General features: G+C 41.6%; 2 protein-coding genes across 4 annotated transcripts in view; both read right to left on the reverse strand.

Annotated features, from left to right (window-relative positions):
• Positions 1 to 26670, reverse strand: part of OPALIN (oligodendrocytic myelin paranodal and inner loop protein) — a 237139-nt gene that overhangs the window by 71208 nt on the left and 139261 nt on the right. The gene's annotated exons all lie outside the window — the stretch shown is intronic.
• The window catches only part of TLL2 (tolloid like 2), a 148288-nt gene that overhangs the window by 49931 nt on the left and 71687 nt on the right, over positions 1 to 26670 (reverse strand). For 2 of the 3 annotated variants that reach the window (XM_015147839.3, XM_028826714.2), the window contains 4 exons: positions 14995 to 15150; positions 10779 to 10896; positions 4672 to 4850; positions 3242 to 3347 (listed from right to left, as the gene is read on the reverse strand). In XM_015147839.3, the coding sequence (XP_015003325.2) occupies positions 3242 to 3347; positions 4672 to 4850; positions 10779 to 10896; positions 14995 to 15150 (559 nt within the window). Of the gene's footprint in view, positions 1 to 3241; positions 3348 to 4671; positions 4851 to 10778; positions 10897 to 13406; positions 13822 to 14994; positions 15151 to 26670 lie in introns of those variants that run through there. The other variant, XM_015147840.3, reaches the window with a different exon arrangement.

Consider the following 26670-nt stretch of genomic DNA (forward strand, 5'->3'; position numbering starts at 1 on the left):
CACTGTTTCTATTTCCCTAAATTCTGCACTACGTTGGAAAATAACTATTATCCCTGGTTCTTCCTGGTTACATCACTTTGTTATCTTTTTGTTTTTGTGTAGACTTTTCTTTTTTTTCCTAAATCAGATTTTAAGCTCACTTTCCAATCTTAGCCTGTGGGAGTCTAGATCATCTGCTGATTTCCTTTTCAGCATCTCCGTACCCAACATGTAACCCTTGACCTGTCTTTCTCTAGCTCCCATAGCCTCATCTCTGGGTCTGGACTCCTGTAGAGAAACTTTAGTGGAATCCTTGGCCTCACTCACTGACTTTACTACATTTTAAACCACAAGTGTTGACTCTGCGGAAAATCCTAAATTCAATCATCAGCTACTCCAGAAACAGTCACTTCTGCCGTAATGAAAGGTGTGTCCTTTTGTAATTATTTTCTTGGTTCCCTTGCAGATAGGAATTCTGCAGCACAAACATAAGGATCACCACAGTCTCTAAGCACCCCACGCTACCTGGCCACATCACGTAGATGACTTCTCCAGTGGGCCTGGTGCATAGAGGCCATGTCCTTGCACTTACTCATCGTTCATAGGACTTTCCGACGTGCCAGGCCCTGCACTGGGCCCTTTCCCTGCACCACCTCATTTCATCTTCATAGCACCCTAGGAGTCAGGTGCCATTATCACAAGAGCTCTCACTCTACAGGGGAGAAGACTGAGCCTGCGAGAGCTTAAGTGACTTTCCCAGGGCACAGAGCTAGTCATGGAGACGCAGGCCTGGAGCTCACCTCTGGGAATCCTCCTCCTTCCAGCCAGTGTTTCCTGCTGCCCAAGGAACAGTAGGCCTTACGATGCATTAAATTATAGAGCTAAGAACATTGCAGACTTCAAAAACCAAAACATCAGGAACAACATTGGCTCACACTCAGACCGCTCTTTGGTGCTGGACGTCCTCCCTTGCATATCCTAAGCTGCCAGCAAGAGCTTCCAGCTCTGGAAGATGTTTACTACAAGAGCCGTCCCCTGTGTAAACCACAGCAGTGACGTTCCTTCCCTCTTTCATGTAGGACAACTCTAAGCATTGACATTCTGCTAAACTAAGACAGAGTTCAGCAGATGCCTCAGGGAATAAAACTGTCAGCGCTGAGTTCTGAAACAAAGAGGCCCCTGTACCAGAGAACTGTCTCCTCATCTCCTGGATCTTTGCCCAGCAAAACCTCCAAAGAGACTGCTCCCCACAGCCTGGGTCCAACCAAAGGGGAGGGGAGAAGAACTGCAATAAACTAGAGGGAATAAAGTTGGAAGGAGACAGCTCAATCGTAAAGAGACACAAAGATTGAGTTTCCCATCAGCAGGGTATAGCATTTGCCCGCCTCCCCAGATCAGCATATGTTCTAAGGGCTCTATTCTGCTCTTTTACAGAATCCAACATGAGGTACAGGCCAGCTTCAGGGTCTTTGTGACCAGAAATAATGACATGGAGTTGGGTGTGGGGAAACTATTGACAAAATGCCAATAGAAAAGCCCCCAGTAAAAACCCACTCAACAAGATCGTTTTCTGAAAATCCATGTAAAAAGTTGGCAGAAAAGACAATGCAGTTATCCACCTGCAACAAAACAGATTTGCTGAAACCATTCTCAACTCTGGGGCAGAGGTGAGAGGGTAGCAGTGGCAGATTGTTAAAATAAAAAGTCACTCCTCCTAATAGCCATATCCTACTGCAACGTGAAGCTGCCATACCTCCCAGTAAGAGGTGGAGTCTATTTCTCCACTTGCTTGAGTTTGGGGCTGGCCTTGTGGCTTGCTTTTACCAACAGAATGTGGCAGAAGTAATGTCATGCAAGTTCCAGAGCTGGGGCCTTAAGAGGCTTGCAGCTTCCCCACTTGCACTCTTGGAACTCTGAGTCCCCATGCAGTGAAAAGTCTGGTCTAGCCTACTGGAGGATGAGATGCCACGTGAAGGAGAACCAACGGGCTCCCAGAGCTAACGGAGGGACATGAGGGGATGCTGAGATTTAGATGATTTCTCCCATAGTCCTAACAACAAACTCATCAACAGGATGCTTTTGGCAGCCTTACCCAAGAGCCATGGAGCCCTTTGCAAACAGTTTCCCTTTCACTCCCAAGAGCCATATGTTTTCTGAGCAAATCTTTATGGACATGGAGACTCATGGAATGGATTATTTCCCTCTTTGCTGTGACTGCTAGGAAGCACAGGGCAGGATTTGCTGTCAACTCTAACTAAGTGTACATGACCTCACAGCATATGCTCTGAGCACTAAACTTATTCTGGGCCTCAACTTAGCTTTCTAGCCTTATTTTTTTCCTTCTCCTTTCCCCCAGTTTTCTCACCTGTTATTTATCTTTGTTATCCCATGTGTATATTGGAAGTTACCACAGATCTTTTGGGGGGAAATAAATAAATAAACAAGCAAACAACTGGTTTTAGCAGGAGACTGAAGAGAAAGCACCAAGAGAGAAAGTATTTGTTTTCTGTGCCTCCTTTAACTCAAGGGTAGAAAGACCTACAAAACTGGGACAAGTAGGGAAAAACTTCTGCACACAAAGCACTTACAGGGTCTAGAAGCAAGGACAATACTGAAAATCTTTCATGTCTGCTAGGCACAGCACATCAGAACAGCTCATCAGAACAGACCCTGCCCATGGCAGCCATAAATAAACGGCCCAGCCCTACTTGAATACAGCAGCTTCCATCATCTGTGACCTGCAGGTGGGAACCTGGGTCCTTGCTCTCACTCCAGTCCTCAGTTACCTGTGCATCTGAGAGCCGGCTGGAGCCTCATTGTCTTCACCTCTAAAATGAATCGATGATTTACAGCCCTCCCAGCCCTGACACTGCCTAGTTTCCAATAAACCAAACCTCTACTAGGAGAACTGGTGAGCACCACCATGCTTCTACAAAAGACTCCCCCCACCCACTGGAAATTTGACACAGAGCCTCTAAGTTATTATCCCAGCCAACCTCTCGATAATTTCCCTTTCCAGTTTGCTGCTTGTGACATTAGGGCATGATGGAATGTCAGCTTCACAATGGGATTCAATCTTATTAACGGGAACCTGATTAGATTATATTTCACTGCAGCCCAGAGGCCACTGTGTTTCAAGGACAGACAGGCCAGCCGTGCTAGAAGCATGCAGAGACCCACTCTCCGCAGACCTCCAGGAATCCGACCCAAGCCTGCGGCAGGCACAGTGAAACACAGATGAGGCATAAGCATAGATTCCGACCTTGAGAAGGTGTTCCGGGCGTAGTGCATGATGCTGTCAAAGTCGTATGTCTCTCCCAGAGAGCTCACTTCCCCAGCTTCCATTTTTAAGAAATTATACTCCTGACCTGTGACACAACACTGTGTTAAGGCCTTGGAAAACCAAGTCAGGCACCTGAAAGGAGGCAGAGGAAGCAGAAGGAGGGCCCATAGCAACTTCCCAGGGCTCTCTTGGCCCAATCAGTCAAATAACAGGGCTTGTAGTGGTTCTTGTTGTTTCGAATAATTAGAAATTTGAAACTTCCAGCAAGCCCTGTGTTCTCCCAACTCCACCACCCGAGACCTATCCCCAAATGCCACTCAAACCTCTTAAAGTAAGTTTGCAGACAGATTAGTTATCAACTCACTTGCCCCCGCAAAAAAATAAAAAATAAAAATAAAAAGCTCTGGGCCAGGTGCCGTGGCTCACGCCTGTAATCCCAGCACTTTGGGAGGCTGAGGTGGGTGGATCACCTGAGGTCAGGTGTTCGAGACCAGCCTGGCCAACATAGCGAAATCCCGTCTCTACTAAAAGTACAAAAATTAGCTAGGCATGGTGGCAGGCACCTGTAATCCCAGCTACTCAGGAGGCTGAGGCAGGAGAATCGTTTGAACCTGGGAGGTGGAAGTTGCAGTGAGCCAAGATCACACCACTGCACTCCAGCCTGGGCAGCAAGAGCGAGATTCTGTCTCAAAAAAACAAACAAACAAACAAAAAACAAAACAAATAATCAAACAAAAACCTGATCTTGCAATTTGAAGAAACAAAAGAAAATGAATCAGAGAGTTAAGTTCAATCCTAAATAGCTCACAATTCAGATTCTCTAAAGTATTTGTAAGGCGATCATATTCTTCAACTAGTTACTTTCATGCTTAATATTAACTTCCATATAAAATTATTTGACATAAGAAAGTTTTTTTTTTTTAATTCTAGACACTTTATCTGCCTTGGGGCAGGATGTTTCTAGGCAGAAACACTGTTTTTACATGTGTTCATGTCCTAATCGTATTTCAGTTTCAGAAAACATGTTGCCTAAGTCAGCAAAAATAACTCATAAAAGCAGCCAGGAGAACTCTTTTTTGTTGTTGTTGCTTATCAGCTCTGATGCTGCAACAGTGTTCTGGTTGACTGTGTTCCTTTCAGGAAACAGAGTTAGATTTCATTATCCTATAAAACATAGAAAATAATTTTGCTTCTGCTCCAACCTCCAAGCTATGGCAGATGACCTCCCAGGAAGCCACAGATGGACAGTGGTCATACTGGTGAGAAGGGCCTGCACAACAGTCATTGCTCCATACTCAGCAATTAGCATTGCTCAGCTCCCAGCGAGTCCTCTCCTTACCCCCCTTCCTGTCCCTGAGGTTGCCACCTTCTCGACCAGTGCCTTCCAGACTCCACACAGGCCTCCTTACCTGGCTGGATGTTTTCCCTGATGATGGTGACATGTTGGTCTCTGTCTGGCCGGGTGTGTTCATGCCAAAACCCAACCACATGGCCCAGCTCGTGAGCCACAATGCCAAACTTGTCACAGTTCTTCCCAATGGATATGGCCTGTGGGCCTCCTCCTCGGCGCCCAACATAGGAGCAACAGCTGGACAATTGCGGGAATACCCAGGTCAGCAGGTCAGAAGACATTTAGAGCAAGAGGCAAGTCCCCCCTCCCACTCTGTATGTGTGCGTGTGTGTGCATGTAAAAGAAACAGAATTTCAGGCTGGGTGCAGTGGCTTACGCCTGTAATCCCAGAACTTTGGGAGGCTGAGGTGGGAGGATCACCTGAGGTCAGGAGTTTGAGACCTGCCTGGCCAACATGGTGAAACCCTGTCTCTATTGAAAATACAAAAATTAGCCAGGTGTGGTGGTGTGTGCCTGTCGTCCCAGCTACTTGGGAGGTTGAGGCAGGAGAATTGCTTGAACCCAGGAGGCAGAGGTTGCAGTGAGCCAAGATCACGCCACTGCACTCCAGCCTAGGAAACAAGAGCTTAACACTGTCTCAAAAGAAAAGAAAAGAAACAGAATTTCAGTGTCCGACTTCCCACCCAATGACCCAATGCAGAAATTCCCTCCAAAAATGGTTCTTAACCTTTTTGTGGTTATGAATCTTCTTGAAAAGCTGACGAAAGACATGGTCTCTGCCTGACATAAAGTGTATACCATACTCCACCCTCCACCCACAAGGTGCTGGAGTCCCTGCTGGGCCATTTTTAATGAAAAGGAGGAGTCAGGGGAAGGAGGCAGGTGAGTGTCTATAATGCATGCAACTTGGGGTCATTATCAGAGGAGGCTTAGAGATGACTCCCTTCCGGGCACAATCATTTTTTTTCAAATAATATTTATATACATTTTTGTAATACTAAAATTTATTTCATCAGTCTTCCATTAATGTACATCTGGGCTGTAACTCCAGTTTTTGCTATTTTAACAAGGCCTCGGGGGAGAGGATGACAAGCAAAACAAACAAAAACAACAACAAATGAAACAAAGAAATGGTAAAGTACATTTCTACCAATGGGATTCATGGATAAAAGGATATGTGCATTTGAAATTTTGACAGATACTGTCAAATTGAACTCCCAAAATGTTGTCTGTTTATATACTCACTAAGAAGATATTAAAAGCCCCTTTCTCTTTACCTGAAAGAAAGGAAATCAGTCTATTGAAGAGCTATCTGCACTCTCATGTTTGTTGCAGCACTGTTCATGATAGCTAAGATTTGGAAGCAACCTAGGTGTCCATCAGCAGATGAATGGATAAAGAAAATGTGTACGCACAGAAAATATGTACAAGTACACAATGAAGTACTATTCAGCCATAAAAAAGAATGAGATCCTGTCATTTGCAACAACAGGAATGGAACTGAAGATCATTATGTTAATTAAAATAAGCCAGGCACAGAAAGACAAACATCATATGTTCTCACTTATTTGTGGGAGTTAAACATTAAAACAATTGAACTCATGCAGATAGAGACTAGAAGGATGGTTATGGGAGGCTGGAAGGGTAGTAGGGGACTGGTGGGGAAGGTGGAGATGGTAATGGGTGAAAAAAAAAAAAAAAGAAAGCATGAATAAGATACACTATTTGACCAAAAAACAGGGTGACTATAGTCAATAATAACTTAATTGTACATTTAAAAATAACTAAAAGAGTGTACCTGGATTGTTTGTAACACAAAGGATAAATGCTGGAGGGGAGGGATACCCCATTCTCCATGATGTGATTATTTCACATTGCATGCCTGTATCAAAACATCTCGGGTACCCAAAAAATATATACACCTACTGTTTACTCACAGAAGCTTAAAAAATATTTAAGTCCTATTTCCCTTATCCTGGCCAACACTGGTTTTATCCAACTATTTTTGCCAATTGGATAGGTAAAAAATGGGATTTCACTGCATTGAGGCTGGATGGTTTTTCACATATTTTATGTGACTCTTTTTTTTTCTGTGAACTATGTGAGCACCTCTTACCCCTGTTTTCTTTCGGGTTGTCCATTTTTTTAAGATTGATATTTAAGAACCCTTTGTAAATTAGAGAAACTAGTCAAGAGTGTTGCAAGTATTTTGCTCACTTTGTACGTTCTCATTTGACTTTGTTTTTGTTTATGTATTGTTTTGTTTTCTTTTTGCATTACAAACGTTTTTAATGTTAGTATTATAAAATGTCTTCATTTTCTTATGTGCTGCTTAGAAAGGTCATCCATATTTCAAGATTATAAATAAAATTACTCTTGTTTCCTTCTTATACTCTTTTGGATTTTTTCTTTCTTTCTTCCATTTCTTTTTCTTCAATACTTACATCTTTGATCTAGCTAGAATAGTTTTTGGTATAAGAAGTGAGGTAGGAGTCCAGCTTTTTTTCTTTTTTTCACAGAGAGCTATCTAAATTATCCCAATATTCAAATATCACTATTGACTTTCTCTCACTCATTTAAACTCTTACCCAAATTTGTGTATAGGTATATTCATTTTGGACCCTTTTTTTATCTATTTTTCCCTTAAGTTCCAAACTGTTTTGTTATTATCTTCCCTTTGCATTTTAATATTCTGCATGTTTGGTTAGACCATTAGATAGCTACCTCTGTCATTACTGTTTTCTCTCTCTCTCTCTCTCTCTCCCTCTCTCTGTTTCTCTCTCTCTCTCTAGTTATTTCCACATGGTTGTTCCTCCAGATAAACTCTAGTATCATTTGTTCAAGCTCTAAAAATATGTATGCATACATACACATGTACATATATATATAAATGTTGGTGTTTAAATCAGAAAGGCATGAATTTACAGCTTATTTTAGGGAGTTCTGACATCTTTACTATGTTGAGTATTCCTATACCAGGAAGCAATATGCTTTCTATTTTTACTTTTTTTTCTTAGGTTCCTGGGAGTGTTAGCATTTTCTTCCTATAGGTCTGGCACATTTATGTTTAGTCTTAGATATAGTATCTATTATGTTTCTATTAAAGTTGTGATTTTTTTCCCATGATAAAAGTGTATCAAACTATTTCATGTATAAAGAAAATCAGTCACCTAGTTTTGTTAATTAATTAATTTTGTGGTCACTTAATAGAGTCTCCTTGTGTTTCTAACAGCTTTTCAACTGATATTCTGGGGTTTCTAGGCACACAATCACGTTATCTCCCGTCAGTGCAAACATTGCCTCTTTGTTCCTGCCAATATTCACAGTGTTTCTTTCTTTCTCTTGTCTAATTTATATTAATTAGTATTTCCAAAACAATGCTAAATAATTGTGGTATCCCTAAACATCTTAAACTGGTTCCTGATTTTAACTAAAATTAAATGCTTCTAGAAGTATCATTGATAAACATGATACTGGCTTTTGGTTGGAAGTTATTTATATAAATGTATATTTGTGTGTGTGTATATATATATATTTGTAATGCAAGAACCTATCCTTGACATCTATTTCTGTGCTACCTTGGTTACTTTTTTAAAATAAAAACTGCATGCTGTATTGTACAGGTGCCTTTTAGCATCTATTGAGATATGAATATAGCTTCTCTTCTTTGACCAATGAAACTTGAGAATAGATTTTCTAATGTTGAACTAATCTTGTATTCCCTAGATAAATGTATTTGGCAGCCTCCTCTTCTTTTCTTCTGCTGCTGAATTCTATGTGCTAACATTTTATTTAGGATTTTGCATGGCTATTCACATGTGAGATGAGTCTATAATTTTTTCTTTCTTATCTTTTTTATCATGTTTTCCTTTCTTTCTCATTTATTTGGTGCCATCCTTTTCATTTCAAGGTAGTAATGTCATAACAGTTCCTCAAAAGTAATTTGAAAGTATTCTTCTTTCTACATGCTCTAAAAAGTTTAAGTATACCAGAATAATCTGTTTTTAAAGTTTTGAAAGGATTCACTTGTGAAACTCTGGGTCTGGTGCTTTGTGGGAGATGGCTTTTTCCCTTCGTTCTTCAACTTCATTCAAAGTTCTTGGTCTGTACCAGTACTTTATATTTACCTTGAAGACTTTCACATTATCCACATTTTACACTCCTTGCCCTACAGTTTTGCAAACTACTTACTCCTTTGTGATTCTGCTGAATTTGTGGCTGTTTCTCCCATTTTCACTTCTAACACTATCTATTTCTGTATGGTCATATTTTGTCTCAGTTAAACTAACAAGTGGTTTGTCTACTGTTTTCTGCTTGTTTGTTTATTCGAATAATTTACTCTTGAATTTGTTAGCCCTATAATATTTCACCTTGTCTGTTTCCTTGTACTCTCCTAAAGTTTATTTTGTTGTGGTGATGGTGGTGGGTTGTAAGTATTATTTTTGCTAGCTTCCTTAAATTGAATACTTCATTGTCACTATTGTCAATGGGTGATGTGGATATTTAAGTCTGTGGGTTTTTGTCTGGACATAGCTTTAGCTATATCTCTTTTATTTTTGAACCACAGGACTTTCATTATCTAGACATTCTGCAATTTTAATCTTGCTGTTTTTATGATCTAAGAGCTATAAAAAGGGAAGCATGGGGGGACTTTTAACTCACCAGCTAATGTTTATTCTATTTTTGTTATTATATTATGTCCAGTTTCACTGCTTTGCAATCAGAAAATATCTTGGTGCTATTTCTGCCTTTTAGAATTCGTTAAGATGTTCTTAATGCTTAATAGATGGGCCATTTAAAAAAATGTGTTATGAGGTTATAGAATCTGATAGACCTGTAGAATCAACTCTAGTAACTGTATTTTTCAGTTTATTTTAGAGATTCTGTGAATCTCTACTTATTTTTTGGTCAACGTGACACTGACTTACTTGGGTTGACAGAAATGAATTAAGTCTGGTGCTACTGAGCATTTCTGTCAATTTCCCCTTGAATTCCCTGGGGCTCGTTTTATGACTCTTGATGCTATGCTATTTGGTGCATAAAGATTTATGACAGTTATATTCTCACCGTCGCTTATACCCTTTCTCATTATAAAGTGTCTCGGCTTTGGTTTTGTTTAACATTTTCTGACTTTAAAAACAAAAACAAAACAGTGAAAACCTAGTCAACAACTAAAATTGTGATCCCAGCTTTCTCTTTGTTAGCATTTACCTGTATGGCTTCTTTCCTTTTACTTTTAAACCTCTCTAGGTTGTTTTCTTCAGTAATCATCTTATGTATAGAACATGTAGTTGGGTTTGGTTTTGTTTTTTTGTTTTGTTTTGTTTTGTTTTGTTCTGAGATGGAGTTTTGCTCTTGTTGCCCAAGCTGAAGTGCAATGGCAGGATCTCGGCTCACTGCAACCTCTGCCTCCCAGCCCCGAGTGATTCTCCTGCCTCAGCCTCCCAAGTAGCTGGGATTACAGGCATGTGCCACCACACCTGGCTAATTTTGTATTTTTAGTAGAGACGGGGTTTCACCATGGTCTGGACCACCAGGCTGGTCTGGAACTCCCAACCTCAGGTGATCCGCCTGCCTCAGCCTCCCAAACTGCTGAGATTACAGGCGTGAGCCACCACTCCCGGCCAGGTTTGGGTTTTTGATCCAACATGAGAACCTTTTTCTTTCAGTAGGAAAGTATATCACACATATTTATTGACATAACAGATAACTTTAGTCATAAGCCAGTCATTTTATTATATATTGTTTTCTGAAGGAAGTCTGTAAATCTGTAGAGTCCCTCAAATTAAATGCAAAATTTTACATACATATTTATCTATTCTTGAAGAAGGAAAGCCCACCGGTTCATCAGATTCTAAATGGGGACACCAAACCCAAGAGGTTAAGAACCACTGCCTTAAGTCTTCATGTGACACACCACCAGTTCCTTCTGTTGCTCTCCTAGTGGCAGGACCCCTGGTCTTCATGGAGTCTCCTGGAATCTTCCTCTTGACCCACCAGCTTTGCCACTGGATTGTAATTTTACCAAGGGCAGAAAGTTTCTAGCAAACCCTGGACTCCTCTAAATAACAGCTCATTGGAAATACTTAGGTCTACAGAGAAAACTCAAGACTCATGAGCCATCCGACTGATTCTGCAGAGGCGGCCTCGCTTTTGCTTACTTACCCACAGGTTCTGTAACTGAATACAATAAAGCTTTCCTCGTCGGTCCTTTCTATGAAGGTCACACAGGTGTGCTTCTCCCAGTGTCTCATGGCCTGCTTAAAAATGGCCCTCTGGCTCCCTGAAACAACAGGGCAAGCACTCAACTTCAATGGTGGGTCCATACTTTCTTTAGATGCTTTTTTTTTTTTTTTTTTTTTTTTGAGACGGAGTTTTACCTTTGTTGCCCAGGCTGGAGTGCAATGGCGCGATCTCGGCTCACTGCAACTTCCACCTCCCAGGTTCAAGCGATTCTCCTGCCTCAGCCTCCCGAGTGGCTGGGATTACAGACATGCGCCACCACATCCGGCTAATTTTGTATTTTTAGTAGAGACGGGGTTTCACCATGTTGGTCAGGCTGGTCTCGACTCCTGACCTCAGGTGATCCGCCAGCCTTGGCCTCCCAAAGTGTTGGGATTACAGGCGTGAGCCACGGCACCCAGCCTCTTTAGCTGCTTTAAAGCATGCTGAGTTAAAACAAAGGATGTTCCAACAATTAAAAAAAAAAAAAGATTGTTAATAATACTGTATCGTTTACTTGAAATTTGATAAAAGAACAGATTTTGTGTCCTCACCAGCCCTCCAGTGTAAGCTTGAGTGGTGATGGATGTGTTAATTAATTTGATTATGGTGATCAAGACATAATACATCAAATCTTCATGTTGTATACCTTGAATATATACAATTTTTATTTGTCAATTAAATATTTTCAAAAAAAAAGAAAAACAAACAAACAAACAAAAAAAAACCTTGTTCTGGTGACCCAGAATAGAAATATTCCAGGAATTTCCAGGAATCAGGATTTCCCTTGCTAAAAACACAACATAACTTTTCTCAGTTGCCAAAACCTAGAGAGTAGGAGTTTGTGGATTGGAAGGGAGGGTAAAAATAGATTTTCAAAATATCCTGGGCTTCCCAAATTTTCCTTTGTATTGAAAGTATTTTCCAAACATTTACAAAACCTTATCCAGGTTTTTCCATTTGGAAACTGCAGGCTTTTGAAGTAGGGGGGAGTCAACTCCAGCTTACCAGCACTGTACTTCACCCCCTCATTTTCTTTTAGAATTTTAGGAGAGTGCTCCTATGCACTCTAAAAATTCTATTTGCATATACATCTGTGTGTTTTTGCACAGAGTTTCAGTGTCTTGTGGGGAATCCTTGAGCCTAATTTTTCTTCCAGGCCTTTGAAAATAGGTGAATTTCATACTTTTTCTGAACCTGTCTTGGTATTTCCTTGAGTGGAAATTTGCTAAATAGTAAAACTCCAGGCTGACAGTTACATATAGTCAGTCAGTTCTTTTCAAAATCTAGAAGGAAGACTGTTTAAATTTTCCTAGAAGCAATGAGAAGGATCTAGGAAAAAACAGTTGTCTGGGAAGTATGAAGGATGGTGGGAGTGGGAGGTATGAGTTCTCCAGGGCCCTCAATGCAAAACAAAAACAAAAATTACAAGCAAAACAAAACAGCTGACATCACTTGGATGTTTGTCCCCTTCAAATCTCATTTTGAAACATAATTCCCAGTGTTGGAGTGGGCCTGGTGGGAGATGTTTGGGTCATGGGGGTGGATCCCTCAAGAAGGGCTTTAGCACCATCCCCTTGGTGAGTGAACTCTCGCTCTGAGTTCATGTGAGACTTGGTTGTTTAAAAGTGTGTGGCACCTCCCCCACCTCTCTCTTCCTCCCTCCCACCATGTGATGTTCTGGCTTCCTGTTGCCTTCCACCATGATTGCAAGCTTCCTGAGGCCTCACCAGGAGCAGATGCTGCCACCATGCTTCTCAGATAGCCGGCAGAGCCGTAAGCCAAAACAAACTTCTTTTCCTTAGAAACTACCCAGCCTCAGGTATTCCTTTAGAGCAACACAAATGGACTAGTGCAACAGCACTCGGGGAGGCTCCCATCATTCCTACAGGATGCGGGGATGGTATCACATTGTTGTCCCTAAAAACATTCACATAGAATAAAGAATAACAGCTGGGCATGGTGATTCATGCCTGTAATCCCAGCACTTTGGGAGGCCAAGGCAGGTGGATCCCTTAAGCTCAGGAGTTTGAGACCAGCCTGGGCAACGTGGTGAAACCCTGTCTCTACAAACAATTAAGAAAAAAAAAATTAGCTGGGCTTGGTGGCACATGCCTGTAGTCTCAGCTACTCAGGAGGCTGAGGTGGGAGGATCACTTGAGCCCGAAAGGTTAAGGCTGCACTGAGGCATGATCATGCCACTGCACTGCAGCCTGGGCAACAGAGCAAGACCCTGTCTCAAAAAAAATAAAAGAAAGCAAGAAAAAACAAACAACAACAAAAAATAGAATAACTTAGCTGTGCATTTCTTTTCTGACATCTTGACATTTTTGGCTCAAATTGTTTATAGCTCAATCACTTACCAAAAATAGCAACCCTACTAATTACCTAATAACATGAAATACTTGTGTCAACAAAATTCTTTCATATAACATTAGTTCACTTTGATGAAAGGAATATAAATCTTTGGTCAGAAAAGCACACCAGATCTGAAAGAACACAGTTAGGATACCAAGGAACAAAAGTTTGTAGCTGTTTATCGTTTCTATTTTTTTTTCTTTAGGCACTCACCTCTCTCTGCTGTGAGAACAGACCTCCTTGAGGGCAGGATGAAATCTTAGTCATCTTTTTTATCACCAATCCCTAGTTAAGCACCTGGCACTAGGAAGCCGTGGGTTAATGCTGTGGGAGCAAAAGGGAACTGCAGGAATTCCGCTGCCCTGCTGCTGAGGTCTTCACTGTTCCCTAACTTACTCATCAGCAGTTCTCAGTGGCTTTGGCAAATCCTCAGGGAATCTGCCTTCATCAGCCACCTCTGAGTAGAGGTCACAGAGCCACAGGGAGGGAAAGGACTTGTAAGTGACACTGAGAGCCTGGGAAAGTCTCTCAGTGTGGCTTGTCACTCAGGCATTGCACTGACATTGGCCGCAGGTATGCAGTGGGCAGATTTACTACCTGCCTAGGATGTGCCGGGCCCTGGTCTCCGTGTTGGAGATACGGAAGCGGAAATGAGACAGAAAAAGACTGCTGCTCCCACAGAGCTGAGGCAGAGACAAAAATAAATGAAACAGAAATAGAAGTAAAGTGAGCTCAGGTCATGGTAAGTGCTGCCAAGGTTATAAAGCAGGGTCTGGGGACAGGGAGGTGCTGACGGGGGCAGGGCGGAAGGCCTTCCTGTGAAGTGTCCCTTGACATAAGACTCAAATGATAAGAAGACAGCCATGCAAAGACCTGGGGAAAGGGCATCCAAGGGAGACAGAAGGCAAGTTGAAGTGTGAGTGCGCAGGGGCCTATGAGGTGGGCACGTCTTGGGATAGGCACATGGCTGGTGAGGCCAGAGCATAGGGATGAAGGATGGGAGAAGGGGAGAGAGGGTCAAAGGCCAGGCAGGAGAGGGATGGCGGGGTACTCGAGGGAGGGCCTTACAGGTCCGTGGTCAGGAATTTCATTCTAGTGGCAACAGGAAGCCGCGAATGATTCACATATTTTAAAGGGAATACTAATATCAGATACTTACTCATTACTGTCTGCCAGGCACCACTCTAAGTGCTTTATCTACAGTAATCCATCTGATTCTCAAAACAACCAGATGGGATAGAAGATATTATCATCCCCATTTACAGAAGAGGGAACTGAGGCACAGAGAGGCTAATTTCCCCAGGGCATTTTGCTGGCAAGTACTGGAGCTGAGATTTGGACCCAGGGAGTCATGCCATGTCCACTGGTCGCTTTGGTCACTGAGTGGAACACTGCTTGTGGGTGGTGGCAGGGGACCTCTGAGTCCAGGACGCTCATCCAGGCAGAGGACAGGGAAGCCAATCACGTGCAGTTGCTCATGGACTTTCTTCTCTGTGGAGGGCTTGTCCTCAAACAGTCATTATGCAAACCCCGCTTATCCTTCAAGGTCCTTCCAGGTCACTCCCCACACGAAGCATCGGGAGCAAGGTAACCAACTTTGAGGACATAGCCCCAACAGAGATTGCAATTTCCCCAGGACTGGTGGGCCAGGCCTTGCTGGCAAGAGGGGGACACCATCTGTAGGTCTGCTGTGGTCCTGAACATCTGCTCCATCCCACCCAGGTCCTTCCTAGAAGGACTGTCTCAACCCAGGGTGACAAAGCACCCTGACCCAAAGCAGGCCTTGTCTGTGGCTACTGACCAGTGAAGTTCCCTCCAATGACGTAGGGGATGACTCCGCCAGGCCATATCCTCTCTGTCCTTGAGGTTGTGGCTCTTCGGACCCGGGGAGAGAAGGTTTCAACTGTGGCATGCGAGGTCCCAGGGCTGTGCAGGAGTGTGGTATTCTCCTGGCCATCTGCAAGACAGTTGGGTTACTATTGACTTTGCCCTTTGATTCCTCCTGTGAATTATGGCTGAGGTTGTATTATCCACGATTCCAAAAAGGGGGTGTTAAAACATGTTCTAAAGGGGCTATTTCATCAGTTCAGGGTTTGGAAGCCCTGGGTGGTAGTTTTCCAGATGGGGGAAGAGTACATGTAATAAACATACAGGGCTATGATGGGAGTGGGTTTGGCTTGTCTGAGGCCTTGAAAGAGGTCACATGGGGCCACAGAATCAAATGGGTGGGGATACCTCACAGCTCTTTGGGTGGGGCTGAGGTTGGGGTGGACTTTCTGCTCAGAGCCACAAGCATTTGGGGAACAAACTGAGTCAATCCCTTGCCTTGATCCAAAATGGTCAGTGTTGCATATTTTGAAATAATTTGGCCAGTACAACAAGGAGAGTGGATCAGATTGTGACACTGGAAAAATTATTTGTAAGAAAAACCCTGGAAAAAGCAGACCCTCATAAAACTCCCAACTTTTGGCATCTGGACCCTTAAGATAGTAGTGTGGGAAACACAAGGAGGTTCGATGGAAGGTTCTGAGTCCACACGTTAGGCCTCCCCCAATGGCAGAGGTAGGTGGGTGGAACAGAATGCTGAAACCCATGGACACCAGTCACTGAATCTGCATGCATTTCATTCACCAGTCAGATAATTTAAAATTTTGTTTTCAGTTGGCTTGCTTAGAATCCCTCATTATTATAATTTGGAGCATTTTCGCTCTAGTTTTTATACTTTTTCTCCTAAAAATCAGGTTTTGTTTTTGCCGACTCTTTTCTTTGTTTTTGTTTATTTATATATTTATTTTTTGAGACAGAGTCTCACTCTATCACCTCGGTTGCAGTGGCGCAATCTCAGCTCACTGCAACCTCCACCTCCTGGGTTTAAGTGATTCTCCTGCCTCAGCCTCCTGAGTAGCTGGTATTATAGGCACATGCCACCATGTCCGGCTAATTTTTGTATTTTACTAGAGATGGGGTTTCACCATGTTGGCCAGGCTGGTCTCGAACTCCTGACCTCAAGTGATCCGCCCACCTAGGCCTCCCAAAGTGCTGGGATTACAGGCATGAGCCACCGCGCCTGATTAATTCTTTTCACTTTTCTTTATTACATTAATGTTATTTACTTTATTACTTCCTTCTATTTTCATTTGTTTTATCCTGACGTTTCATTTCTAGCTTCTTTTCTCTTTTATTTAAAAAAATTGAGATAGAATTCACACACCATATTTACCCTTTTAAAGTATACCATTCAGTGACTTTTAGTATTTTCACAAAGTTGTGAAACCACCACCATTATCTAATTCTACAGTATTTTCATCACTCCAAAGAGAAACTATGTACCCATTAACAGTCACTCCCTATTTCTCCCTTCCCCGAGTCCTTGGCAACCAGTAATCAACTTTGTTTCTATGAATTTGCCTATTCTGGACATTTCCTAGAGATGGAATCACACCACATGTGGCCTTTTGTGTCTGGCTTCTTTCACTTGGCATGTTTTCAAGGATCACCCATGTTGTAGTATGAATCAGTTCTTCATTTTATGGCTGAGTAATATTCCATTGTATGCCCATACCACAGTTTGTTTATCTGTTCTTCAGTTGGGTGGACATTTAGGTTATTTCTACTTTTTGGCTGTTAGGAATAGTGCTTCTATGAACATTCATGTACACATTTTTGTGGACATAGTTTTTTCATTTCTCTTCGGTACATGTCTGGGGTGGAATTGCTGGGTCATATGGTAACTCTATATTGAATCTTTTGAGAAACTACCAGACTGTTTTTCAAAGCAGTGGCACCATTTTACATTCCCACCAGCAATACACTAGGGTTCCAATGTCTCCACATCCTCATCAACACTTGTGATTGTCAATCTTTTTTATTATTGTCATCCTAATGGTGTGAAGCGGAATCTCATTTTGGTTTTGATTTTCATTTCCCCAATGACTAATGATGTTGAACATCTCTTCCATGTACTTGGCGGTCATTTGTATATCTTCTTCAGAGAAATATCTATTCAAATTATTTATTCATTTCTTAATTGGGTTGTCTTTTATTGTTGTGTTATAATTAGTCTTTATATATTCTGGATACCAGGCTCTAGTCAGATACATAATTTCCAAATCTTTCTTCCATTCTGTAGGTTGTCTTTGCAATTTTATAATAGTGTCCTTTGAAGCACAGCTGTTTTTAATGAAGTCCAATGTATCTATGATCTTCTTATGTTGCTTGTGCTTTTGGTGTCATATCTAAGAAACTATAGCCTAATTCAAGATCACAAAGATTTATACATATGTTTTATTCTAAGAATTCTATAGTTTTAACTCTTATATCTAGGTCTTTGATGCATTTTTAGTTAATATTTGTATATGGTGTGAGGTAGGGCTCCAACTTCACTCTTTAGTATGTAAACATCTAACTGTTCTAGGGCCATTTGTAGAAAAGACTAGTTTTTCTCCATGGAATTGTCTGGCGCTCTTGTCCAAAATCAATTGGCAATCCTTTTCTAGCTTCTTGAGTTGAATACTTGGCACATTAATTTTAAATCTTTCTTATAAATATTAACATTTTCAGGGCTAAATTTCTCTCTGATGTCTTCTTTTCCTGTGTCTCATATTTTGAAATGTACATTTTCAATGTTAGATATTGATACTTTTTTTTTTTTTTTTTTTTTTTTGAGACGGAGTCTTGCTCTGTCACCCAGGCTGGAGTGCAGTGGCCAGATCTCAGCTCACTGCAAGCTCTGCCTCCCGGGTTCACGCCATTCTCCTGCCTCAGCCTCCCGAGTAGCTGGGACTACAGGCACCCGCCACCTCGCCCGGCTAGTTTTTTGTATTTTTTTTTAGCAGAGACGGGGTTTCACCGTGTTAGCCAGGATGGTCTCGATCTCCTGACCTCATGATCCACCCGTCTCGGCCTCCCAAAGTGCTGGGATTACAGGCTTGAGCCACCGCACCCGGCCCCTTGATACATTCTTTAAGTTCCATTTAGACTTTCTTCTTTGACCTCTGAATTATTTCAAAGTATGGGTTTTAATTTCTAAAAATTTGTCTGTGTGTGTATTATTGATTTCTAACACTGCACTGTGTTCTAATAACCTATTCTTCATGGCAGAGGTCAGCAATTTTTCTATAAAAGGCCATATAGTAAATATTTTAAGCTTTGTGGGTCATATATTCTTTGTTACAATTACTTAACTCTGCCATTGAAGTGTGAAAGCAGCCATAGATAATATGTCAATAAATGGATATGGCTGTGTGCCAATAAAACTTTATTTGCAAAACAGGAGGTTGGATTTGGCCTACTGATCATAGATGGCTGGTCCTTGCTCTAAAGTATTGATTCTTTGGTATTTAGGCCTTCCTTAGTAAGCTAATACAAGACTGATTTTTATAAATGTTCCATGTTTTCTTACAATAATATGTGATGTCTAATTGATGGGTTTCATATATTGTTCAAATATTCTGCTTACACAGATTTTTGGCTTCTTAGTGTATCAGTTACTAAGAAAGGTGCTTTAAGCAAAACCTCCAGAACTAAGATTATGAATTGTTATTTTCTCTCTCCTTAATTTTTGCTCTAGATTGTTCAAGACTATGTTGATTAAGTAAGACAAGTTTAGAATTGTTAATTCCAGATAAATTTTTCTTTTATCATTAGTAATCCTTTTTATAATAATATTCATTCATAATAATGATTGTTTTGTCTGATATAAATATTGCTACACATTTTTTTATCTGAGTCAAAGTCTGGCTCTGTCACCCAGGCTGGAGTGCAGTGGCACGATCTCAGCTCACTGCAACTTCTGCCTCCTGGGTTCAAGCCATCCTCCCACCTCACCCTCCCAAGTAGCTGGGACCACAGGCATGCACCACCACTCTGGCTAATTTTTTTATTTTTTGTAGGGACATGGTTTCATCATGTTGCCCAGACTGGTCTCAAACTCCTGAGCTCAAGCGATCTGCCCACCTTGGCCTCCCAAAATGCTGGGATTACAGGCATGCACCACCATGCCTGGCCTGCTACACACTTTTTTATTTTGGTTAGTGTTTGCCTCATATAGCTTTTTTCTATCCGTTTTCAATCTGTTTGTATAATTACTTTTTTTTAGTGAGTCATTGAATGGGTGTTATTCTCTGAGTTAATTACATTTCCCACAACAAACAATACAACAAGCTTTGCAATTATCCTAATATTGAGGTTCAATATTATCTTTTTTGATATCTAAAATAGCTTTTTGTAAATTGAAATTTTTATTGAGATAGTTGTAGATTCACATGCAGCTGTAGTAAATAATTTCAGAGATTTCATTTCCTCTAATGGTAACATTTTGTAAAACTACAGTACAATAACACAACTAGGATATGGGCATTGATACAAACCACTGATTTCACTCAGATATCTCTAGCATTACTTGTACTAATTTGTGTGTGTATGCCTGTAAGACAATTTTATCACACTTACAGTTTTATGTATCCACCACCACATTCATGATACTGAACAGTTTCAACACCATAAGTATCCCTCATGCTGTTATTTTGTAACAATATCTACCCCGCTTTCCCCTTTCCTCCATCCATAGCAAAATTCTGGCAACCACCAGTCTGTTTCCATTTCTAAAATTCTGTCATTTGATGAATATCATATAAATAGAAGCATACAGCATATAATAGGGATAATAATTATGCTCTTCTCACTCAGCATAATTCCCTGGAGATTCATCTAAGTTGTTGCCTGTATGAATAGTTTATTTTTATTGCTGAGTAGTAGTCCATGGTATGGATGTACCACAGTTTGTTTACCCATTCACCTGTTGAAGGATATCTGGATTGTTTCCTGCTATTACAAATAAAGCCATTATGAACATTCATGTACAGATTTTTGTGTAAAGGTAAGTTTTCATTTATCCAGGATAAATATCCAAGAGTGGAATTACTGGGTCATACAGTAATTGGGTCTATTTTTTGGGTTCTCTGTTACATTGGTCTATATGTTTATCACTCTGCCAGTGCCATACCGGCTTGATTACTGTAGCTATAGAGTAAGCCTTATATAGGGTAGAGTGATTACACCCCTTCAGTCTTCTTTTTCATAATTGTTTTAGTTATCTTTCCATATAAATGTTAGAATAAACTTGTCTATGCCTGCAAAAAACGAAAATAAAAAACTATGTTGAGATAGAAATTGCATTAAACCTATAGAACAATCTGGAGAGAACTGGCATCCTTACTATATGCGTCTTCCAATCCAGGAATGCAGCGTATCTTTCCACTGATTTAGGTCTGTCTGGATTTTTTTCACCAGCATTGTTTAATTTTCATCACACAAATCCTGTACAAATTTTATTAACTGTGTATCCAAGTATTTCATCCTCTTTGGAGTGATTGTGTATACGCCATTGCATTTTTAATTTTGGTTTTTGCATGTTCATTGTTAGAATATAGAAATGTGAGCCATTATAGAATTTTATATTTCCAATATAGAAATGTGCTGGCCTTGAATTTCTGAAATTTTGTTGAGCTCATTGATTGGTTCTAGGAGGTTTTTGGACTTTTCTTTCTTCTTAATAGATTTCTTAGGATCTTCTATGTAGACAAACATGTCATTTACAGATAGGGACAGTTTTATTTTTTTCTTTCCAACTTGTTTGCCTTTTCTTTGTTTTTCATGCTTTACTGCAGTGTCTGGAACTTCCAGAACTACGCTGAATGAGAGTATGAGAGCGGATATTCTTGCCTTGTTCTGGGTCTTGGGAAAAGGTGTTTGGTCTTTCAACCATTGAGTATAATGTAAGCTGTAGGGTTTTTTCTAGACACTCTGTATTAAGTTAAGATAATTCCTCTCTATTCCTAATTTGTTGAGTTTTTATCATGAATAGGTGTTAGATTTTGTTAAATGTGTTTTCTTAACCAATTGCTGTGATAACAGGATTCTTCTTTATTAGCTCATTGATGTAGCAGGTTCTATAGGTTGATTTTCAAATGTTGAATCAGCCTTGCATACCTGGAATAAATTCCACTGGGTTATGCTGTATAATTCTTTTTTATACATTGTTGGATTTCATTTGCTAATTTTTTTTAAGGATTTCTACATGTAAGTTTAATTAGGTTTTAGGGATTTCTCTCTTTTTTTTTTTTTTTTTTTTGAGATAGAGTCTCACTCTGTCACCCAGGCTGGAGTGCAATAGCATGATCTCAGCTCACTGCAAGCTCCGCCTCCCAGGTTCACACCATTCTCCTGCCTCAGCCTCCCAAATAGCTGGGACTACAGGCACCCGCCACCACGCCCTGCTAATTTTTTGTATTTTTAGTAAAGACAGGGTTTCACCGTGTAAGCCAGGATGGTCTCGATCTCCTGACCTTGTGATCCACCCGCCTCAGCCTCCCAAAGTGCTGGTATTACAGGCGTGAGCCACCATGCCCAACCTTAGGGCTGTCTCTTATAAGCAGCAAACAGCTAGATTTTTTTTCTTGTTGTTCAACCTGAGAATCTTCTAACAGGCGAACTACATTTATTTTATCACTGATATATCTGGACTTATTACCTTCCTTTTGTTTTATGCTTTCTTTTTTTTTCTTTTGTTTTCTTTTCCTCCTTTTATTCTCCTTTCTTGCTTTATATTAGATTAAGAAATTTTTCTATATTTAATTTTTATTTCCATTATGTGCTTTCTATTCTTTAATATTGCCTTTCATGTTTAACATTCATACTTGACTTTTTAAAGTATAAAGAATTAGTGAACTAAGAAGACAGATCTGGGCGGCCAGGCGTGGTGACTCACACATGTAATCCCAGCACTTTGGGAGGCCAAGGCAGGAGGATCACGAGGTCAGGAGACCGAGACCATCCTGGCTAATATGGTGAAACCCTGTCTCTACTAAAAAATACAAAAAATTAGCCAAGCATGGTGGTGGGTGCCTGTAGTCCCAGCTCCTCGGGAGGCTGAGGTAGGAGAATGGCATGAACCTGGGAGGGGAGACAGAGCTCACAGTGAGCCTAGATTGTGCCACTGCACTCCAGCCTGGGCTACAGAGGGAGACTCCATCTCAAGAAAAAAAAAAAAAAAAGAAGGCAGATCTGAAGCAACCAGAAACCACAGCCTCATTCTAAGAAATGCAGGGCTTTTAAAATATTTTAATTTGTAAGATACCCTCCAATTTTTCATGTTATTATTTGCTTGCTTTGAAGACCCCAAATTAGTCACCATTATCAATGACTTATTTGTGTTTGTTTGCAATACAGATTGATATCTGCCTTCATATTCACCCATTCCCTTGCTCACTGCTATTTCTTACATCTCACTTCTCCCTCCTAGAAATGCTTTTCAGTCTTACTCTGTTGCCCAGGCTGGAGTGCAGTGCAGTCTCGGCTCACTGCAACCTCCACCTCACAAGTTCAAGAGATTCTCCTGCCTCAGCCTCCCAAGTAGCTGGGGTTACAGACATGTGCAACCATGCCCAGCTAATTTTTGTTTTCAGTAGAGATGGGGTTTCACTATGTTGGCTAGGCTGGTTTTGAACTCCTGGCCTCAAGTGATCCACCCCATTTGGCCTTCCAAAGTGCTGGGATTACAGGTGTCTAAAACTTTTCAATAAACTTTCACTCCTGCTCTAAAGTGTGCCTGGGTCTCTCACTCTGCCTTATGCCCCTTGGCTGAATTCTTTCCTCCGAGGAGGCAAAAATCAAATTGCTGCAGACCTGTACGGATTTGCTGCTGCTAACATCGACAGCATCTGAGGCTACCTTCTGTGAGTTATGTTCCTTATTCTCTTCTGATCATCGACATTCACCTTTCTTTCCTTTGAACTCAACTCCGTATTTTCCATTTGGGGTCGCGAAAATGTAGTATTTTTTTCAGTGTTCCTCTGCTTGTATAAGGGGTTCCTACTCATCTAGTTAGTCATATTTCCAGACCCAGAAAGTTGGTGTGTAATACATTGTTAAACCTGAAAATGATTGTCTTACCACCAGAATTTCTAGAACAGAAGTCATACACTTGCAATGTTGGGATAAACCCAACCCGCAGATGTGTTTTTGTTTGGCCTGGACACTTTTGGCCCACACTATGTTTTTTAAAAAATCTCACTGTAGGAGCCAACTTTTAAATATCAAGGGATTTCACATAAGAATCCAGATTTTCTAGTTTTTCTTTAAAAACTGAAAGATTTGGCAACAGCAGCCCATCTTCCATCATAGTACAACCCACTGGAGTTTAGGAGCACCTGCTCTTCATAGTCAGAGCACATGTTCTGTTTGCTGGAATCTCTCTCCCCCCTCACATTGTCCTATTCAGCTTACTTTACCTTTTAGATCACCTGCCTGCCCTCTACAGAAGATATTCTAATTTGCTATTCTAGCCCTAAACTACAAATTGCATCAAGATGTCAAATGTGAGTTGTTCTTGTAGACTGGAAGCTCCATGAGGGCAAGAACTGTTGCCAGCTTGTTCCCCACTTTATTCTCCACACCCTGCACAGTGCCTGACTGGTGGTGAGCATTCAATATTTTTATATTTTGAATGAATGAATTAAAGAAGGGATGAGCTATTCTAAAAATAAACAGCCCAACAGTCCAAACAACTCTGTGTTGGAAACCTCTCCAAAATGTTGGCAACACTGAAGCCCTTAATGTTTACATCCTGAGAATCATCCAGTCTTAAGTAATCACAGGCAGCAATGTAGCAAGTAGAAGTTTGTTACTCAGTTCCCATATGGTTTTCAACAAGTCTCTTAATTTTCCTCTGTCGCCAACTCTCCTTTGGAGAATGGGCAAAAATACTTCTCTATTCAAGGAAATAACACTAAGATATTCCATGTTTGTCTGACAAGCTGTGCTGTATATACATGTGACCTGGTATTGTAAGGGTCGGTTTTATGCAGCCAAGTCAGCATGGGAAAATCTTAAGTGCACCTGGAAAGAAGCTAGGGTGTAATTTCCAGAAATGGGTTATTGAATGACAGCTTCCCCTTTGGTCCAGTGAGAAATTTAATTTGCTAAGGACTCAACACAGGAAGCATTTGCCGATTAAAAATATGTCTAAACAGATGTTCTGCTGAGCCTGGAAGAAGGATCTTAATGCAACTGTCATTATTGGATTTTCTTGGATTACTACTATCTGGAATCAGAGTCCAAATAGAAGGATGTAATTATTTATTATGGCCAAGAGTCCTGCATTTGAAGAGGAGCTCAGGGCGTCTGACAGGATTTAACACGCTGGGGTAGGGTTGAGGGGGGAATAAAGCCCATTTAAATTCTCTGGCTCCGGGAGCGAGCCCTGTCCTCTCTGAAAGAGCAAAGCGGTTGTTGCTTTTCAATCTTCTATTTCCAGCTGAAGGCACAGCCATGTCATAAACAGAACCAGGCCTGAGCCAGCCTTCTCCAGTGAGGAAGTGCAATTTTTAGATTAGGCAATTGGTCATTCCCACACTGGAAGTAAACACGCTGAGAGCCCAGCCATCTGCATAACCTTCACTCCAAAGGTGACGGGTGAATTTGCACCTCACCTGCAGCAGTCTCGAAAGGCTGAGGCCCCTTAGTAAATGGGAGACTAGATCATTCTGCACAGTGGTTCTCAAACCTGGCTGCACATTAGATTCAACTGGGGAGCTTTTAAAAAATTCTGGTGTCTGCCTCCCTGCTCTGAGACTGAGAATCAATTGGCCTTAGAGTGGAGTCAAGGCACCTGCAGTTTCTAAAGCTCCCCAGGTGATTACAAAGCTCAGTGAAGTTTGGGAACCACTGATACAGCCCAAAGGTTAAGATCAAGGGGTTTGGGGTCAGGGGGACTTAAGCTCAAGATAAATGCTGCCATTTGCTACCTATGTGGCTTTGGACAAATCACTTCCCCTTCGGAGCCTCACTTCCTGCTGCAGGGCGGTGGTGACCCAGGTAATGAATGTCAAATGCCTGCGGTGAGTAAGGGCTCAGTGTGAGCTGCCACAATGGCTATGAAAGTCTGCATTTGAGACGGGCTAAAAAGGAGGGCCTGAAGTTCGTGGGGCTCAGTTGTTACACCCAAGTAAACTGACATAAGTGATGTCAGGAATTCCAGCATCGAGCGCTGTTTTGCACCCAAGTTTGTGGGATGCCTGTCCTCTGGTTCAACCAGATTCCATTATTATTTGCTTTCACACAAAGCCCTTAGGAAATGTTACTGAAAGTGAAAGATCCATTCTCTTTCATGAAAATGGTTCTGGAAATCAGGCTCTATCAAAACAGTCACAGCTTCATTCACGGAGCCGTTGCACACTCCATTTCATTAATCCCATTATCAGCCCTGAAATGCATGCTGAGCTCTCATCTCCAGAGGAGGGACAGCCTTCTGACCAAAGGGTCTGCCGGAGGGGATGCTGAGTGAGTAGTTCAGCCTTTTCCCCCTCCCCAAAGCTGGAGGCACAAATCCCCACCGTCAGGGCTGAGGGGAGCCACATAATGCCAGGAAATAAACCTGCTGCCGAAACTGGGCGCTTCCCTCAGATCCTTTCTCCTGCCTGGGCGGTCTCTTTTCCTGGGGGTGGTGGAAGGGGGGCAAGTTGTGATGAAAGGGAATCCGAGATTGACACAACGTGTCTTATCTTTCATTCAAATGAAAGCAAGAGGCATCCAGGGTTGGCGCCGACAGCATCCTGAGGGATGGGATGGGAAGGATGGAGGGACTGGCTAGAACGGCCTGCCCTCACCTCACTTCGAGGTCTCCTTCCTCCTCAGAACTGCCCCGGATGCTTAAAGACATGCTTGTCTGCTGCTGTAATGCAGAGTGGAGGGACTGGCCCAGCCTGCACATTCCTTATCCCCTTCGAACAAACCAGGGCCATTTAGGGGAATTGCAGACTGGGGGACTGCTATCATCACCATCCCCGAAAAGCCCAAGATCTTTTGTTGCAGTGTGGGTGCTGTACACAACCCCACTAGAGGCAGAATTTCAATGGGCCACAGCCGCCGTATTCCTTCCTGTCCTCTGTAATTGTGTTTCCATGCAGCTGTTGCACAGCTGTGGAATCCCAGTCCAGAGGCAGATGATGCACTTTCAATGCTGGATAATATCATTCCTGGAGGTGGAGGTGGGGAGAAGGAAATGGAAGAGCTACATTCCTTGAGCCTCTTTTAAGTTCCAGACACCTGCCTATGTGCTTTACACAAATATTATTTCTAATTCCCTCTAAACCTCATACAAGCAGTTAAATAACTTATCCAAAGTCATAGCTACTAAGTAGGTGAGCTGGGATTCAAACCCTAGTGTGTCTGACTGTCCAAGTTTATAGTTGGGTCATTTTACACCCAACAAACCAGTAAATATCAAAAACTTTGACCATATCTATTGCTGGAGAGCAGAGGCAAGGGGAGAAGGTGGTAGATAGTCTCCAAATATGGCCACCAAGTCCCCTTATCCCTATGAGGTCATGCCGCTTCTCCCATGAAGAAGTAGAATCTATTTCTCTCTCCTTGAATCTGGTCTGGTCTTTTGGATTATTTTGTTAATAGAATGTAGCAG

This window comes from Macaca mulatta, chromosome 9 (assembly GCF_049350105.2).
Source record: "Macaca mulatta isolate MMU2019108-1 chromosome 9, T2T-MMU8v2.0, whole genome shotgun sequence".
NCBI lineage: Eukaryota > Metazoa > Chordata > Mammalia > Primates > Cercopithecidae > Macaca > Macaca mulatta.